The sequence below is a fragment of the Haliotis rufescens genome, unplaced genomic scaffold (assembly GCF_023055435.1).
Source record: "Haliotis rufescens isolate VD_foot unplaced genomic scaffold, xgHalRufe1.0.p SCAF_12, whole genome shotgun sequence".
Classification (NCBI taxonomy): Eukaryota; Metazoa; Mollusca; class Gastropoda; order Lepetellida; family Haliotidae; genus Haliotis; species Haliotis rufescens.
This window is the reverse complement of record NW_025963802.1, coordinates 14,356,497-14,374,583: the sequence shown is the minus strand read 5'-3', so window position 1 is coordinate 14,374,583 and position 18,087 is coordinate 14,356,497. Positions and strand designations below refer to the sequence as shown.

The following is an 18,087-nucleotide window of genomic DNA, read 5'->3' as shown; positions in this document are numbered from 1 at the left end:
TTTACCATGCGTTGAAGACATTGTTGCTAATGACGAGAGCCACTGACCTTCATTAAGTAAATGTTAAACTCAAGACAAGTTACGCAAGCTGTTCGCTGATTTCTTCGAGATTACAGACCGACAGGTAGACATCCTTTGAAGTGGAATCATTTATGAATATTTTAAATATTTATGAGAAGAAATTAAAAAAATTAAAAATGCATCCAAGATATAATATGGCATTATTTCTTAGAATATGCTGAATAAGCATGTTTCCTATTTTGAACGTAAACGGTAAAGGTGTTAACAATATTAATTCCCCTATATTCTCATATTAGAGTATATATATATATATATATATATATATATATAATGGTAAAAAATCGTCGTACCATATTTATCGGGTTCCAAGGTCAGATAATGACTACATGTAGTAAGTGTCCGTGTAGTTAGATGAGATCAGCATTAAAAGAGGAAACCATGGTCAGTCAGCGCCTTTTTGTAATGAGCAAAGCCCAGCCTTTTGTAACGAGAGGCAAGCTTGCCTTTAAATGTATAACCTGACCTTCCGGCCTTTTGTTAAGCATTGAAACTGATGAAATTATGTCGAACTTTACAAATATTATAAACATGTGATTGTATGTTTATATATATATATATATATCCACAGAGAGAGGGAAAGAGAGAGAGAGAGAGAGAGAGAGAGAGAGAGAGAGAGAGAGAGAGAGAGAGAGAGAGAGAGAGAGAGAAAGGGAGAGAGAGAGAGAGAATTTGAGTACTGTACAGAACTGTATAACCACTGAGATGTGATATGGTCCAAGAGTTCAAGAGACGGGGATGACAATAAGAATAATATCGCTCAATGGATTCCCTTCACCTCTCTTGCCTCGTCATGGAATAAAGCAATACCAAACTCGTTTTCTAACAAACTGTAAATTTCGTAGAAATGTTCTTAACAGGTTGGTGAACAGTACTATAACCATACGATCTAACTGATTCAGCAGCCTTCCCCCTCCTCCCCCTCCACCATCACGTGTTATCTTTGTTGTCGTGTCCCAGGTGTGGCGCACCGCTGCCTGAGAGTACCGTTAATACAGACACTAGCTCTATGAGGAAATGGGGCTGCGAATCGCTACCCATCCTGTCCCTCTACTGCCTCCACCATCCCCCGACTGTATAGTATGTGGGTAGCCCGACCCCTCCACCGACGCCGTCGGGACACACAGCAGCTCGAGCCCTAGGGTCGGGGAATTGGATGATGCTGTTACTGCCTCACAGACATTACAGGTGGGTCTTCATTCACGCACATCTTTTTTAACACCAACTTCCTCATACCAGAACCTCTCCATTGCGGAATTTTGATAGTGTTGTTTTGACGTTGTTTGGTGTTTATGTTATGGTAATCGAGGCTTATATTTTTACACGTTTAGATTGAGAAAAGATAAGGATAAGGCGTGGTCTGTATTCTCTGATTGGTAAACCGCTTATCATGTCTCGCGAATGCGTTCGTCGAAAATTTGTGAGAGGTTTAACGTTGTTATACACAATATAATAACGTTATATTCGGCTTCTGATGATATAGGCATTTATTTAGGTGTATGATAAACAAATACTTTGGGAGGTTTGTTAAGAGCTGTTGTAATTCAACTATCGCCCGTTCTGTTTTGTTTTTGTTAACTTTATTTTTCCAAATACATATCGAATAACATGTAACGTTTTCGCTTAAATGAACTTTAGATAAGCATATTTTTGTGAATACACTAGCATTTTCCAGTTTGAGATAGCGATGAGTGCATTGCTTATATCTTGTGTTATCCGCGTTTAACAATAAATCCCGCTAGTTTTAACCGTATGATTCAAATATGCTCACACATTGTGTTCCTTTTAAATATGTTCGTTGTCTACTTTCGTTTGTTATGTGCGCGTATTCTGCGTACGTTTCTATTGTGCTTGATCGTATGACACGTTGTGTTTGTTGTTGTTTAACGCCGCACTCAGCAATATTGCAACTATGACGGTGGCATATGCATGCGTATTACAAATAGATCTCCAGCGTGTTCTTATATAAGTACGTTTCTAATGTGTTCTTTTTTAACGTACGCTTCTGATGTGCTTGTATAATACGTACCTTGCTCATGTGCTCGTATTCAATGTACTTCTCAAATGTGCTTGTATTATACGTACCTTTCAAATGTGCTCATATTCAACGTACTTCTCAAAAGGTGCTCGTATTTAACGTACCTTTCAAATGTGCTCGTATTGTACGTACGTTTCAAATATGCACGTAATATACGTACGTTCAAATGTGGTATAATAATAGACATAGTTTTCAATAGGTATTGGTGTTATCACAAAGGAAGTATTGGGCATGTTCAATTCACCACACTATATGTTTCACACTACATGTTTCACACTACATGTTTCACATTTCTATAAGCTTTCTGCTGTCCCAACTCGGGAGCAATGGTCACCCAGTCGTCTAAAGCGCCGCCATTCGCTGTGCAGAGTTGCGTCCCTTTGGTACGCCGAACCTTTAACCTTTAATCGTGTGTTCGAATCTCAGATCGCCCCGATTATGTTTCTAGGTTTGTCAGCATCAGTCAGTACCCGTGATCGTTGGTTTCAAGGAAGTGGTAAACGTCTGAGACCTGCATCACCTCGGGCTTGCCTCTCACATGAAGCTGACATGCCGTGAATTCTGTTTAAAGCGGCGTTAAGCCCAACTCACTTACCCACTCACTCAGCGTTCCGCCTCAATGGTAAACAAATCCACGCAATCAGTGAACCACACAGCTACGGGTGACTGTGATCTTTTTCCTCGGTAGGATGAACATCCAAATATTTTATTGGTCATCTGGACTTCAGCAAGATGTTGGCAGGTACATGCCTTGTGTTCCCCAAATATACAAACAAAACAGCCAAACCACCACTAATATATCCTTTGGGCAGAGTATGTAATGATGCATTGCCATAGGTTACGTCTCAGCCACAGGACCGCCTCCTTGGTCTAGTGGTAGAGCGTCCGCCCGGAGAGCGGAAGGTTCGGGGTTCGATCCCCGGCCGCGTCATACCAAAGGACGTTAAAAGATGGTACTTGTTGATACCCTGTCTGGCGCTCGGCATTAAGGGGCTAAAACAAGGACTGGTCGGCTCGGAGTCAATAATCTTGGACGCGACGTTAAACCCAATTTCACCTCACCTCACCTCACCTCACCTCACATCAGCTCAGTCACAGTAATTGTGCATGAACTAAGTTTAACATAATATAATTGTATAATGACATAGTTGTGTTCATGAATCGCCACAGTTTAACATAAATTAGGTGACATTGTATGTATTCATGAACTGCCTCAGTTTAACATAATTATATTCGATGATATAGTATGTAATCCTGAAGAGCCTCTGTTTAACACATTATATTCGATGATATAGTATGTAATCCTGAAGAGTCTCTGTTTAACACATTATATTCGATGATATAGTATGTAATCCTGAAGAACCTCTGTTGACATTATATTCGATTATATAGTATGTAATCCTGAAGAGTCTCTGTTTAACACATTATATTCGATGATATAGTATGTAATCCTGAAGAACCTCTGTTGACATTATATTCGATTATATAGTATGTAATCCTGAAGAGTCTCTGTTTAACACATTATATTCGATGATATAGTATGTAATCCTGAAGAACCTCTGTTGACATTATATTCGATGATATAGTATGTAATCCTGAAGAGCCTCTGTTGACATTATATTCGATGATATAGTATGTAATCCTGAAGAGCCTCTGTTGACATTATATTCGATTATATAGTATGTAATCCTGAAGAGCCTCTGTTTAACACATTATATTCGATGATATAGTATGTAATCCTGAAGAGCCTCTGTTTAACACATTATATTCGATGATATAGTATGTAATCCTGAAGAGTCTCTGTTTAACACATTATATTCGATGATATAGTATGTAATCCTGAAGAACCTCTGTTGACATTATATTCGATTATATAGTATGTAATCCTGAAGAGTCTCTGTTTAACACATTATATTCGATGATATAGTATGTAATCCTGAAGAGCCTCTGTTGACATTATATTCGATGATATAGTATGTAATCCTGAAGAGCCTCTGTTGACATTATATTCGATGATATAGTATGTAATCCTGAAGAGCCTCTGTTGACATTATATTCGATGATATAGTATGTAATCCTGAAGAGCCTCTGTTTAACACATTATATTCGATGATATAGTATGTAATCCTGAAGAACCTCTGTTGACATTATATTCGATGATATAGTATGTAATCCTGAAGAACCTCTGTTGACATTATATTCGATGATATAGTATGTAATCCTGAAGAGCCTCTGTTGACATTATATTCGATGATATAGTATGTAATCCTGAAGAGCCTCTGTTGACATTATATTCGATGATATAGTATGTAATCCTGAAGGACCTCTGTTGACATTATATTCGATGATATAGTATGTAATCCTGAAGAGCCTCTGTTGACATTATATTCGATGATATAGTATGTAATCCTGAAGAGCCTCTGTTTAACACATTATATTCGATGATATAGTATGTAATCCTGAAGAACCTCTGTTGACATTATATTCGATGATATAGTATGTAATCCTGAAGAGTCTCTGTTGACATTATATTCGATGATATAGTATGTAATCCTGAAGAACCTCTGTTGACATTATATTCGATTATATAGTATGTAATCCTGAAGAGCCTCTGTTGACATTATATTCGATGATATAGTATGTAATCCTGAAGAGCCTCTGTTGACATTATATTCGATGATATAGTATGTAATTCTGAAGAGCCTCTGTTGACATTATATTCGATGATATAGTATGTAATTCTGAAGAGCCTCTGTTTAACACATTATATTCGATGATATAGTATGTAATTCTGAAGAGCCTCTGTTTAACACATCATATTCGATGATATAGTATGTAATCCTGAAGAGCCTCTGTTTAACACATTATATTCGATGATATAGTATGTAACCCTGAAGAGCCTCTGTTTAACACATTATATTCGATGATATAGTATGTATTCATGAACTGCCTCATTTAAAAATAAATTCGATAACATAGCAGGTGTCCATGGACTGCCACAGTTTAAAATATTGTCTCTGTCACGGTATGATTTCATACTTTGAACACATTAAAATAACGATTATGTCATAACCTGCGTTTCATGCGTTTTCCTGGCGCTTTGAGTAAAAGAGATTAACGCTTTGAAAAGATTTCCCTCACAGCTTTAGGTCATGTGTCATCATCTGATACCGTTTCTGGTCACGTCGTAGATTTCTGGTCACACTTTCTGCAGTGTGTCACAGCGTAGGCATGTCAGACACTCGGTGGGAAGCTTCTTGTGATGAGTGGTTTTCTGCCGGAAATACTGAGTTGACTCCGGTCCCCGTTGGACCCTTCTTCCTCAATGATACTCAGCTCCGTCTACTGTGAAGCGGCAACTACCAGTTTATAATTCCCACATGCCATGTGTTTGAATAAGGCCGCATTGTACGATGTGGTTTGATGTAGAGAGAATATATTATTGTTATACGTGTGATTTAATAAGAAGGTATTTTGGTTGAATTACGTACAGTAATAACTCGACTGAGGTCAACGCGGTGCATTTGTTTCCGTGATGAGGACATAATCTGTTGAAGTGATGCAATATTAATGGCGTAAGTGTTCGCGCTCATTGATGGAAAGTGAGTGAGTGAGTATGGTTTTACGCCGCTTTTAGCAGTATTCCAGCAATATCACGGTGGGGACACCAGAAATGGGCTTCACACATTGTACCCATGTCGGGAATCGAACCCGGGTCTTCGGCGTGACGAGCGAACGCTCTAACCACTAGGCTACCCGACCGCCCCCATTAATGGAAAAAGTGAGACGACACGTCATGCAATATATAATTACAATCATCATGCTTAGACTAAGTATTGTGTGTGAAATGGAAAGAAGATTGTAAGAAAATAGTAATATTTCAGTCTTTTCTTTGTTTGTTTAACGCCAAACTCAGCAATATTCCAGCTGTATGACATCGCTCTGTGAATAATCGGACCAGTTAATTGAATGATTGACATCATGAGCATCGATGTATGCAATTGGCTTACGGTGACAGGCATCAAACACTTGATCCAGTTTGTCGCCACTTCCGACAAGCATATTGAAGACCAATTCTACCCCCTAATCTTCACCGGCTTTTTTCTGGACCAGACAATCCGCTGAATGACATCATAAGCATCGATCCATTTAATTGGGATAGGATAACATGTATCAATCACGTAGTGGGTCTTTTCTAACCTGGATTCAGGTGAAATGGGGTTTAACGTCGCGTCCAAGATTATTGCACTTATATAGCGACGTGCATGCACGTGTGTGTGTGTGTGTGTGTGTGTGTGTGGCTGCTTGTACTAGACCGGACTGATGCCGATTTATAGTGCTAGCTCACTGAGATACCATGCCGCAGTTTAACATGAATACCCCACTCAGACACAGTATACGGACTCCGAGCCGACCAGTCCTTGTTTTAGACCCTTAATGCCGAGCGCCAGGCAGGGTAACAACAAGTACCATCTTTTAACGTCTTTTGGTATGACGCGGCCGGGGATCGAACCCCGAACCTTCCGCTCTCCGGGCGGACGCTCTACCACTAGACCACGGAGGCGGTCCTGTGACTGAGACGTAACCTATGGCAATGCATCATTACATACTCTGCCCAAAGGATATATCAGTGGTGGTTTGGCTGTTTTGTTTGTATATTTGGGGAACACAAGGCATGTACATGCCAACATCTTGCTGAAGTCCAGATGACCAATAAAATATTTGGATGTTCATCCTACCGAGGAAAAAGATCACAGGCATGCGTAACTGTGTGGTTCAGTGATTGCGTGGATTTGTTCACCATTGAGGCGGAACGCTGAGTGAATGGGTAAGTGGGTTGGTTCCCACCGAGAGTGTGATGATGTCAGATGATGGTGACATATGATCATATATGTCATTATATTTGTGTAGCAGGTATCCATACTAGACGTATATATAAAATACTAACATAGACCTCATAGGCATTGTGGAGATTCCGGTTTAAGAATTGGTCCCCAGCCACCTATGCTGGCCGTAAGGCCATCCATATTTTTTATATGTTTCTCATATCCATCCTCAAACTGCAACAAAGCGGGTGGGCGAAATAAAATATATATTTTTTAAAATACCCAATTGTGTAACTTATTGTATGACACTATAAAGTTTAAAAAGCTTGGTACCAGTCTTTAAATTAATTCATGATGTAGATCGCGTCACTTAAACGAATTTAATAAACATTGCTGAAGAAAGATCAAGCTGACCTGGGTTTTTCATGAGTGTGCAATGGTAGTAATATTCTTTTTATCAGATTTGGGCATATTTTTTCACAGCGGCGGGGAAAAGTGAGATATGAAAACCCACGTGGGAATAAAATTTCAGAGCGGGCAGGCGGGAGATGGGAAAAAGTACGGGCAGTCTAAGAGGCGACCTAGTGGATTGGGTGGTCAGGCTGGGTGACCGGGTTGATTGCGTGTCATCGTACTCCGACGGCGTGGATCGTTTGCTCACAATATCAATCACTGGAGAATCAGACTCGATTTTTATCCAGTTGAACTATTGCGGCATTAAACAACAAACAAACAAACAAACAAACAAAACAACACTTACACAAGGGTGTGTTGGTTTTGAACTGGCAATAGGGGTAGGAATTGTGTTTAGGATTGGTTTGTCTGGGGCATTGAGGATTAGGTGGGTTTGGGTTGTGGTGTGGAGTTTTTTAAGTGCGTGTTTTGCTTTTTTGTTTGCATATGGAAAGTGGGGTAGATGTGGTCACGGCAATTTGGATGTGAGATGAATCTGTGAGTATATCAGGGACCCACTTGTGTTGATGTGGTTAATATATAGTGGTTGTCAGGCTGGCATTAAATGGAGTTTCTATGTTTAATGTAGTATAGTGTATCGGATGCAGAAGATTTCATAATAAATGTGTCCTGAATAATATGATCGTATATTACACAATACAGTGACATATATACACACTGACCTCGTGCCTGATAATACAAGACACTACCAACATGCCGGCGTATGTGTAAATCGATCCTCTGAAGCACGGGGATTAAGCCCTGGCACATTGTGTGATATATATCCCATTGTTTAGGTTCAAGGCGTACGGTTCTCTGAGGGAATAATTATTTATCTATCATAATTCTGCTTCTTTTACGAGACAGCAGCGGAGGGTGTTCTCAGCCTTTATAACCTCATGCGAACGTACAAATGTTTTTTAAATAATGTTATTGCACCTTGGGTAATGCCAGAGAGAGACAGCAGGGGTCATCTTGTGCAAGACCTTCCCGACGGCTCGTCATGTCTCAATCATCTTACAATTGGAATATTTGCGTTACAATTGCAAACACAAATGTTTTGTTAGGTTTTTTTTACAAGTTTTCGTAATGGTTCAAAGAAATCCGAGGCACATTGTTGTGACATGTTTCTCGAATGCTATATTTTAGGACAGCTGGTTAATTAGTCTGAACTCAGCGACGAGCATACGCAGTGAGACTTGTTAGTTCATTTAGTACACTTAGTCGACATGATCACGAAATGAGTAATGTGGAAAGCAGGTTCGTAGTATGATGTTAAACATCTTGCTGAGTCTAAAAACTAAGTAGTGCTATCCAGTCTCTTATCTCCCTATAAAATAAGTCATAAAAATATGAGATTACTGCCACATGTGTGGCCTAACCTAATCAGGTCGCTGTCTGTGTCAGACATAATTTCTCTCTTACTGAGAAAGTAGCATGACTTAAATATTGTTCAAGTGGCGTTGTAGCATATAATTCCCAAAGACCACGATCAGTTCAAACAAGAATATATCCTTTAAAAGATATTGCTCTCAATATAGTGTTATTGTCTTTTTTAAATAAGCATTCGTTCATCTCGCCAAAGATATGGGTTCGATTCCCGAGATGAGCACAATTATGACATCATACTTCAAGAGTAATCGTGTCTGGACCATACGGCGGGTGGAGAAGCGTTAAAGCGTTTGCGCGTCTCGACGAAGACCCGGGTTCGATTCCCCACATGGGTACAATGTGTGAAGCCCATTTCTGGTATTCCCCGCCGTGATGTTGTTGAAATATTGCTAAAAGCGGCGTAAAACTATACTCAGTGCCTAAGGACACCACTCTGCACAGAGAATTGCGGTGCCTTAGACGACTGGGTCAGCCGTGCCTCCGGCGTAGGTAACGAAGCAGACCCGCAGTATTAATGGACTACACGACCACAGGGGATGAATAAATTCGGTTTAGCGCCCCGTCAGCAATATTCCATGTATTGCATGACTGATGTGCATCTGGGCCGGATGTGTTATCTCTTTTTCATTGGCTTGAATGTTAATTATGATGTTGTGACTATTCTAGGAATGGTCGAGAACATTCTTCACCTCACCGTAAGTGGATATACCCCCATATAATCCTTTGCCAAATAAATACTGATAGATTGGTAAACCACTGTAAATATTAATGACATCCTTAAATGTACTCTATGACCCCAAATCAAATCAACTATTATGTAAGACCTGTTATATTTACACTTGTGAAACACTTCACGTGATTTATACAACATTACTGTCTTCGCCGAGACGTGATGAGCTCTTGTAAAATCCGTAACCGGAAGTCGTGTGAGTGGCGAGTGTACAACGTGATGACCTAACGTCATAAATTAGCTTCGCTGTGGTGACGTAGGTGTCATTGTCTCGAGTGGAGTAAACAAGTTGTATATCTGACGGTGATATATGTCAAGAGACTGCGCTACCAAGGCTATAACAGCACAAGGAACTCTTTGGCCTATATCCGCCTGGTCGATTTGCATGCACAGTGCCCAAGTGAAAATACGGGTTGGAATTGGTCTTCTGCGAACATATGTTTTGTCGTAAGAGGCGATTAACAAGATCTTGTGGTCAGGCTCGCTGACTTGATAGATGCATATCATCGTAGATCGATGCTCATGGTGTCAATTACTGGATCGTCTGGTCTAGACCGACGTCATATATCTTGAACATTGCTGAGTGGCTTTAAACGGAAAATAAACGTAGCGCTATGGTCCTTTTGTGGAACGGCTCCACAAATCCATTTCAGCACTAAGACTGATTAACATCACTCAATAAATGTCAGTTTCTGCTCTGAAAGCCGAGTTTCAGTTTTCAAATAAAGGGGTTTTAATAGCGTTACCAGAATTCACGATAAACGAACATACTCAATGAAATCTTCCATATTTACAAACCAGTGTGTATATGTATGTTTGGGTTTTTTTTCGTTTGTCGTTCAACGCCGCACTCAGAAATATTCCAGCTCTATGACGGCGGTCTGTAAATAATCATGTCGGGACCAGAAAACCCAGTGGTTGATATCATGAGCATAGATCCACGAAAGTGAGTATATGTGTACCAGTTAACAGTAATCATTATCCGCCGAAACCTTGTTCCGGAAGAGAGGACTCTTCACAGACAGGGTTAAGTTTCACTGTAAACTGCAGTTACTTAGTTACTGAATTGAATGGGGAAAATGAGCATCTGAGATAAGAAGTTAACAGGACGTATTACTTGGATTAGTATTGATACCATTGTAGTCTATTAACTTAAAACAGTTTATAAATACCGTCCTTTTCCAACTCTGCTAAAGCCTCGCTCACTAATTGCCTGTAAACAAAAAGCTGGTTCGTCATTCCAAGTCACCGTTTTTCATGCCTTCACACTACTCGGTGAAACAAGCATCTGTTGCGTTTCCCAGTCGTGATGCTGGTGTCGGTGTTACAGGTTGTCGGTGTAATCAAGCATGTTCAACTACACCTAGATTGGCGTCTTCAGACAGGAGTAAAAAACAAATACACGATGCGCTTCAACATATGTTGTAAAGTTTTCCACCTATTTTTGTTTCTAGAAGTTCAGGTGGAGCTAGGAGGGGGAGGGTTTTGATTTCTGTGATTATTTTGGAAAATGTGATATTTGAACCAGCTTAACGCTAAAGGTCTTTCTCAAGCACTGAAATATCACAAGATAGGTGTCTACTGCGCTTTTTGCCTTTTGCCTGCAGTTGTTCTCGGGGGATGGTTTTAATGTGTTTGGAATAGAACGCTGTGAGATCGCTCACTTGAGTCGATGAGGTTGTGGCAGAGATGATGAAGCGTGTTTTGCTGTGTAGTTGCTGACGCTGACTGAGTAGGAGTGGTGGTTTGGTACCATCCCTTCGTGCAGATGGCTTGTCAATACTCAAATACAAAGTGTATAGCCGGTTCGTTTGTCAGTGAAGTAATATACTATCTTGGCTTAAATGTGCTGGAATGGTATTCCCATTATTCCAATATTCCCAAGCGAAGATGTTAAAAAACAATCAGACATTGCACCTTCTCGCATTTGTTTGAAACGATATGGCGTAATGAGTCATGAATTATCCACGATTTTTTCCGAAATTTTGTCTCAAATGAGTGAGCGAGTTTAATTTTACGCCGTTGTACGAGCTTTAACGCTTTAACCAGTAGGCCACCCGACTGTCCTTGTGTAAAATGAGCCAGATGACACAATTGTACGTTCAGGGTCAATCTAACACGTTTGTAATATTACTTGGGAGGGCGGGAGGATTCATGGGAGGGACCCACGGACAATAGTTCACGATACAATCTTGGTATTACAGAGGTGATAGTAATATGCATGTTTTGTTTGCTGGGGCGCTCCGCGATATTCCAGCTTCATTCGTCTGGACCAGACAATCCAGTGATTCACATCATTAACATCGATCTACACAATTTGGATACGATGACATGCATCAACCAAGTCAGCGAGCCAGACCCCCCTATCCCGTTAGGGATGGGTGGCTGAAGACCAGTTCTAACCCGGATATGCATGGTAATATGCATGAAATATAACGTAAAAAAACTATAAACAATGGTATACATCAATCAGATAAAAATTCATTTCTTAAAGTGACAGAAAAATGTAAAAGTAGCTCTACAAATAACTTGAATTGGTGAAAGAGGTGTACGCAATAAGAACATACATTTCTCTTATTAATATAAATTTAAATATCAAACTAACATTGTATAATAAAGTTTCATAACAATCTCTGGATAAACGTATTGTTACGTTTGTAGAACAATGTAAATATGCGTAAATAAGGAGAAAACACTGAATTCTATAATAAATATTCCTTTTAAGGGCCAAATATTGCTGGAATAATAATAATATAATTAGTCCATTTTATAATGAGCCAGATTCCATTCACCAAGTGAATGATCATTGATCTATATTATTTTTACCGCGTTCAGTGGATCAGTGTGCACTCAACTCCCTGGGGAGTATACGGCGTAAACTGCCTACGAGGCGCTAGAATGTTAACAGTCGTATTACCATCTCATCCTCCTGGGTACCCATTCATTGCTAGGTGGACAGAGGCTTATTTCGAAGTCGTTCGCCTAAGCAGATACCACATGCTTAGAAGCCCTTCAAACTCTCAGGAGTGAAGCTGCCGAACACGTTCACCCATCCAACTACTCTCCGCGACGGAAGGTGATCAACTTCACTTGATGTGCGCCGTACACATTCACAGGTGGCACCACTAATCACTCTTTTAATTATACCTGGTACTAGTCAAGTGCATTCAAGCATATAACGACGACGTGAATAGTTGGTGATCGACAGGCACCTTTCACTAATGCCTCAGCCCTAACATAGTCGACCGCCTCCGTGGTCTAGTGGTAGAGCGTCCGCCCGGAGAGCGGAAGATCCGGGGTTCGATCCCCGACCGCGCCATAACAAAATACGTTAAAAGATGGTACTTGTTGTTACCCTGTCTGGCGCTCGGCATTAAGGGGCTAAAACAAGTACTGGTCGGCTCTGAGTCAGTATACTGTATCTGAGTGGGGTATTCATGTTAAACTGCGGCATGGTATCTCAGTGAGCTAGCACTATAAATCGGCATCAGTCCGGACTAGTACAAGCAGCCACACAAACACACACACGTACATGCACGTCGCTATATAAGTGCAATAATCTTGGACGCGACGTTAAACCCCATTTATCCTCACCACCACCTCTTGTAAAAGTCAAACAAGTCAATGCCAAAGTGTGTTCAGTTATTAACGTCGACACGTCATACACGATAATACAGACATACTGTTCCAAGAGGTACTCAACCCACCTCATTCCCATCACAGGTCGCAGGGAGTGGCTATTGGCCATTATAGTGACAATACAAAATAGATAGATTGTGCAATCATCATGACGTCGATGCCTTGATAAAATTGGGATTGATCAATGGGGAGATGAAAGAAAGCTACCAAAGAAGAGTGTTTGTCATTTTATGTCCAATGTGAAAAGGTTATGGCAGTGTGGAAGGCAAAAGGAATGTTGGTCAATTGTAGCAAAGTGCCGCAAAGTGCGGTATTTAATGATGGGTGGGTGGATTATACAGTGCCAGAGTCTGAGAGTCTGGGGGCACTGCTTATTCGAAGACTTCCCTCAGAACTGCCGCCAACATGGCATTGCTCGAGTTTGGTTTGCATGTTATCTTTTTCTCTCCAAAAATACATCAAATTGCTGCGGATTGGAATTAATGGCGCGATAATGACTGTAGCACTGCTTGAAAACATCAAAGTGTTAAAAATACCGAGATTGAACGAGACAGAGGCGACTGGGAGTGGAGAAAGTTGGCCTTGAATAATCAGGTATTTCACAGACTGCAGCACACCAAACTACAGCTGGTAGTCCCTTTGCAACGTTGGTCGTCGTTGCCAGCGTTTCCCGCAACAGTTGTTGTCTTTACAGTACGACATTCCGACGGCGATGGTCGGACCCAGTCTGGGCCACAGTCCGCCTCACCTGTACGCTATTCGCTCGCGTGTGTTCTAAACCCCCTGGTCTGATCTCGCCAACCACCGTGCCAGCGTTCACAGGGGGGGAACAACGGGGAACAACAAAAAGCCGCCGTCCGTGTGTGATAACGTAGATGGGGAAAGTAACACTTGCCCTTAGTGCAACCGCGGCAGCTTTCAAACACGTACTTATTCCGTAATGTAAGCCACAGCGGTCTTACACAACTGCTATCGTTCGCCGATGCCCAGGCCGGGAAATCGACGCTCAGCGCACCGCTCATCAAGGGAGGGGACAGTTTAAGGGGCACTTTAGGTGGGGGAAAGGATGGGCTTTAGTCGAAGCACATCAGGTGCTTATGCCTATTATGAATGTGGGAACTGATGTTGGAGGTGGTGTGATGGAGTGTTTGGTTACGATGAGGATGAAGGGCGTTATACTTCTTCATTCATAACCACCGCATAAAGATGTGGGGAATAGTGAAAATACTGCAGAGGTTACACGATTGATGGGAACACGGAGAATATGGGCACGGGTATTTGCGGGAATGTTACTGACGGGTTTAGTTGGGTAAGCTATATTATGGAGTATAAGAGCTAACGGATATGATTCCTGATGTGACGGAGGATCGGAATTTAGTGTAGAGATCTTACATATTGAATGCATCCTTTGTGGCAGAGTAGGCTGTCGGAATGTAGGCGAGACCTCACAGCGTTTCTCGCGATGCTAAGGTAGGTAGGTCCGCGAGGAGTACAGACATCTGTCAAGGCGCAGGGACAACGTCAAGTATGCATGTGTGACGGGGATGCAAAGAAACCCACGTCTCTCTCATGTCCCGTCGTCACAGACGCCGGATTTATGTAAGCAATATCCGGCTCTATTCACCGTAGTTGCGTAAGTTGCATAATAATTATGACGTCACGCAAACGTCCACTTCAAACGGAAGAAAATGTTTAATGTCAAAATTTATCAAAAGAAAAGTAACTTGATCATCTGCAGATGTTACAGGCATCAACGACAGCTGACGCGATGTCGTCACGTCAAACAAACATTCGTTGTTACGGCAGAGCTTGCATTCACTTACTCTATTGTTAGTGTTCTTCACGCACGATATTAGAAAGAAAGTGTGTATTTGTGGCGTTCATTATGATGTTATTTGTACGCAAGTAAATCAATTTAAGCTTAATTCGACACAGAACACGGATTTACAAACGTATGGTTATCGTTAGACGGAAACGCGTGGAGCAAGGTCCAATGCACCTCAGGCGGCCGAATAGCAACTTTGTCCTTTTGACAAAAAAATCTATTTTTTTATGAAAAGGAAATAACCACACTATGCCGTTAATTATAACAATTAAGTCTTTAGAGTTTTTGCTTGTTGAGGTAGGGGTTTTACTTAACGTCCATGCGGACAGGATCATACATACTCCGCGCACCTCTTTTCCATACGTCAGGACTATTGTTACCATATGAAACTCCAAACACGTGCCAGAAAGTAAGCGATGCCAGACTGTTGAAATATGTGTGGTATTAATGTGTACAAAAGCATTAAAAAAAGAAACGTATTGTGTGAAATTAGAAAGAGAAGGATATAAAAATCTATCTGCATTGTGTAATGTTACAAAAGGAATGTTAGCGAAGCAATACTTAACAATATCAGAGAGACAAAGACAAATAGCACGTGTATTATTGAACATGAAATCGTTTTAAGTTTAAGAACATTGGATGTCGACTCGTGTACACAAGAAAGTCAAATGGGAACGCCACTTTGAACGTTATATTTCCTATGTACCTCACATGTGTTCATTATATCTCGCAATCAAAACCAGGCAAAACGAAGTCATAAAAGATGAATGCTAACATTTGTGGGGTTACTAGGGGCATGCCGTGTTGAAGGGACTCGCGACAGCTACAACACACGTTCATGCGCTTGTGTTAGTCTGGTGCTCACGCAGGCTGGTCCACTTCGGGCTTTCCTTGGAGGAACTATCTAATGAGCTGTTTCCTCAACATCCATTTACCGAAGTGGCCAATTATTGACGGCTATTTAGGAAGGTCCACCACTATGCATCGCAAACACAAGATCCACATATTTTACTGATACCTGTCCGATTGAAATATTGTTGATGCCGGAGTTTGACTCGAGGTAAGTTAGCCTTAACATATGTAACCTTATTATGTGACCTTAACGCTTAGTTACCTTTTTAACTTATTACGTTACCTTAAGACTTTGTTACCTTAAGATATGATTACCTTATTATATGACCTTAACGCTTAGTTACCTTTTTAACTTATTACGTTACCTTAAGACTTTGTTACCTTAAGATATGATTACCTTATCCCGTGACTTAACGCCGGCTTACTTTAGATATGGTTTACGTCAGTTCATTACCTTGAGTGATATACATTCAACATGTTAACATTAACACGTTATATATACTGAATTTTAAATGCTGAGTAGGGCAGGACATATTTTCGCAAACACCTGCTGGCATCACTGATTTTGAGTGATCCATCCACATAATTTTCACCACTTTTTGCCTTTTGGCCCAATGGAATATGATTCGGAGACTTGTTATTCTTGGCGTTGACATTTTAAAATTCCTGACATGCAATCATTATGTAATTCTCTACCTTAATACCGAGGCCTCTATTGGCCTGTTTTACTGTGGTCCGTCAGCTTAACTTTAAGATGTTCTTACCTTATCCCGTCACCTCAGCGCCGAATTACCAAAATAGTGTCATCTTCATCCGTTATTTAAGGCTGTTATCTGAAGATGTGGCCACTATTTACCGTTACGCTAAGATTGTCGTAACATGTGGTTGCTCTCAGCAGAGATTTCCTAGTATGAAAATGTTTTTTATCGCTGTTAGTTACCCTGATCTGTTACCTCCTTGTCGAGATGCGTATGACAACTGGCCTTTGTTTTCGCGACGTGAATGTGTGTGTTGAAGATATGTTTAAGTGTTGTTTCTTACGGATGACACAATTTAATGTACACCTTTGTTGTCATCTTGACAATCAGTACGTTCGTGTCGAGTATTCCCGAAAACACATTGATCGTCGTGAGTCAAAAGCGTTGTTTTATTATTTAAATTTACTTTTCAAACACGAGTTTCTCTTGATGTCATGTTTTTAGCCATGTCGATTTTTAAACTAAGACACGTAGACTGTAAACCTGGAGACGTCGGATATTTTATTAGTTCCGTGTATTGTTTCCTGTCAAAATAGAATGTCTTAACTATCATTACAGTAGCCGATGGAGGTGAGTAAAAGGTTTTCTGGATTAGTAATATGTATTACACAAAAGTACTTTTTTATGATGTTACTAGTCTTTTTTTATAATGTTAAATGCTTAAGTATTATTCTAAAGTGTTATAATGTCACTAGCGTATGCATTGATGGAAATTACAACAGTGTCTGTCAGACTCGATGATTGACAGCTGAACTAACAATTGCTTGCAACTGGCTATGAATTTCTTAAGTCATGTGCAAGTATTTTCGGTAAGGTTTCACCGAATGACAAATTGGGCGTTGAAGGATTAGAACCTCAATAATTTACTTATCGGATTCACTCAGATCAAACACAGATATTCGCAAAGCTTGCTAGAGTTCTCTCCCTTATCTCAACATGCGCTTGTACGTGTGTTAGCGGTGCCTCTGTGAAACGTTCACAGATGATAGGGCGCACAATCAAGAATGGTAAGGAATAAAATTGTGCTAAGAAACCGGTCGTACTGGAAACCGGGATCACATGTTCGTTGGTTCTGATAGTTAGTGGAATCTTGCTGTTTTTATGTCAATTTGTTTTGAGTTGGAAGTTCCCTGTGGAATCTATGCAGATGAGAGTGGAATATAAATTCCTATTCCGGCAGTACTATGAATATTTCCAGTCTGAAAAATAACCCAAATTCTTTAGTAAGAATATCCTAAGGACCAATAGGAAAAGGTTTCTCGTCTCATGGCTTTGGTAGAAACAACGTTATTCTGTTAGCGATGTTTTGTGTCTCAAGATTAATGTTTTTGGTCACGAATTTGTTCCTCGTATGGTCTAGACTGCTGAGTTATCATGTTTATCTTATCATTTTTCTTCCTAGGTGAATTGGCAATTCGTTAGAATATCACTCAACACCGTATACCTAAACGTCACGAAGTAGCCCTATTGGCCAGCCTACTCGACCTAAATACTAA

The 18,087-nt window shown here is 40.6% G+C and overlaps 1 protein-coding gene across 3 annotated transcripts in view; it reads left to right on the top strand.

Moving 5' to 3' along the window:
• LOC124119573 (fibroblast growth factor 17-like) overlaps window positions 1-18,087 on the top strand; it is a 137,583-nt gene that overhangs the window by 45,506 nt on the left and 73,990 nt on the right. Inside the window, exon 1 of one of the 3 annotated variants that reach the window (XM_046482127.2) lies at window positions 1,081-1,266. The exons of 1 other annotated variant lie outside the window; for it this stretch is intronic. In XM_046482127.2, the coding sequence (XP_046338083.1) occupies window positions 1,235-1,266 (32 nt within the window). In that variant the 5' untranslated portion in view covers window positions 1,081-1,234. Of the gene's footprint in view, window positions 1-1,080; window positions 1,267-16,006; window positions 16,042-18,087 lie in introns of those variants that run through there. One more of the 3 variants, XM_048393378.1, reaches the window with a different exon arrangement.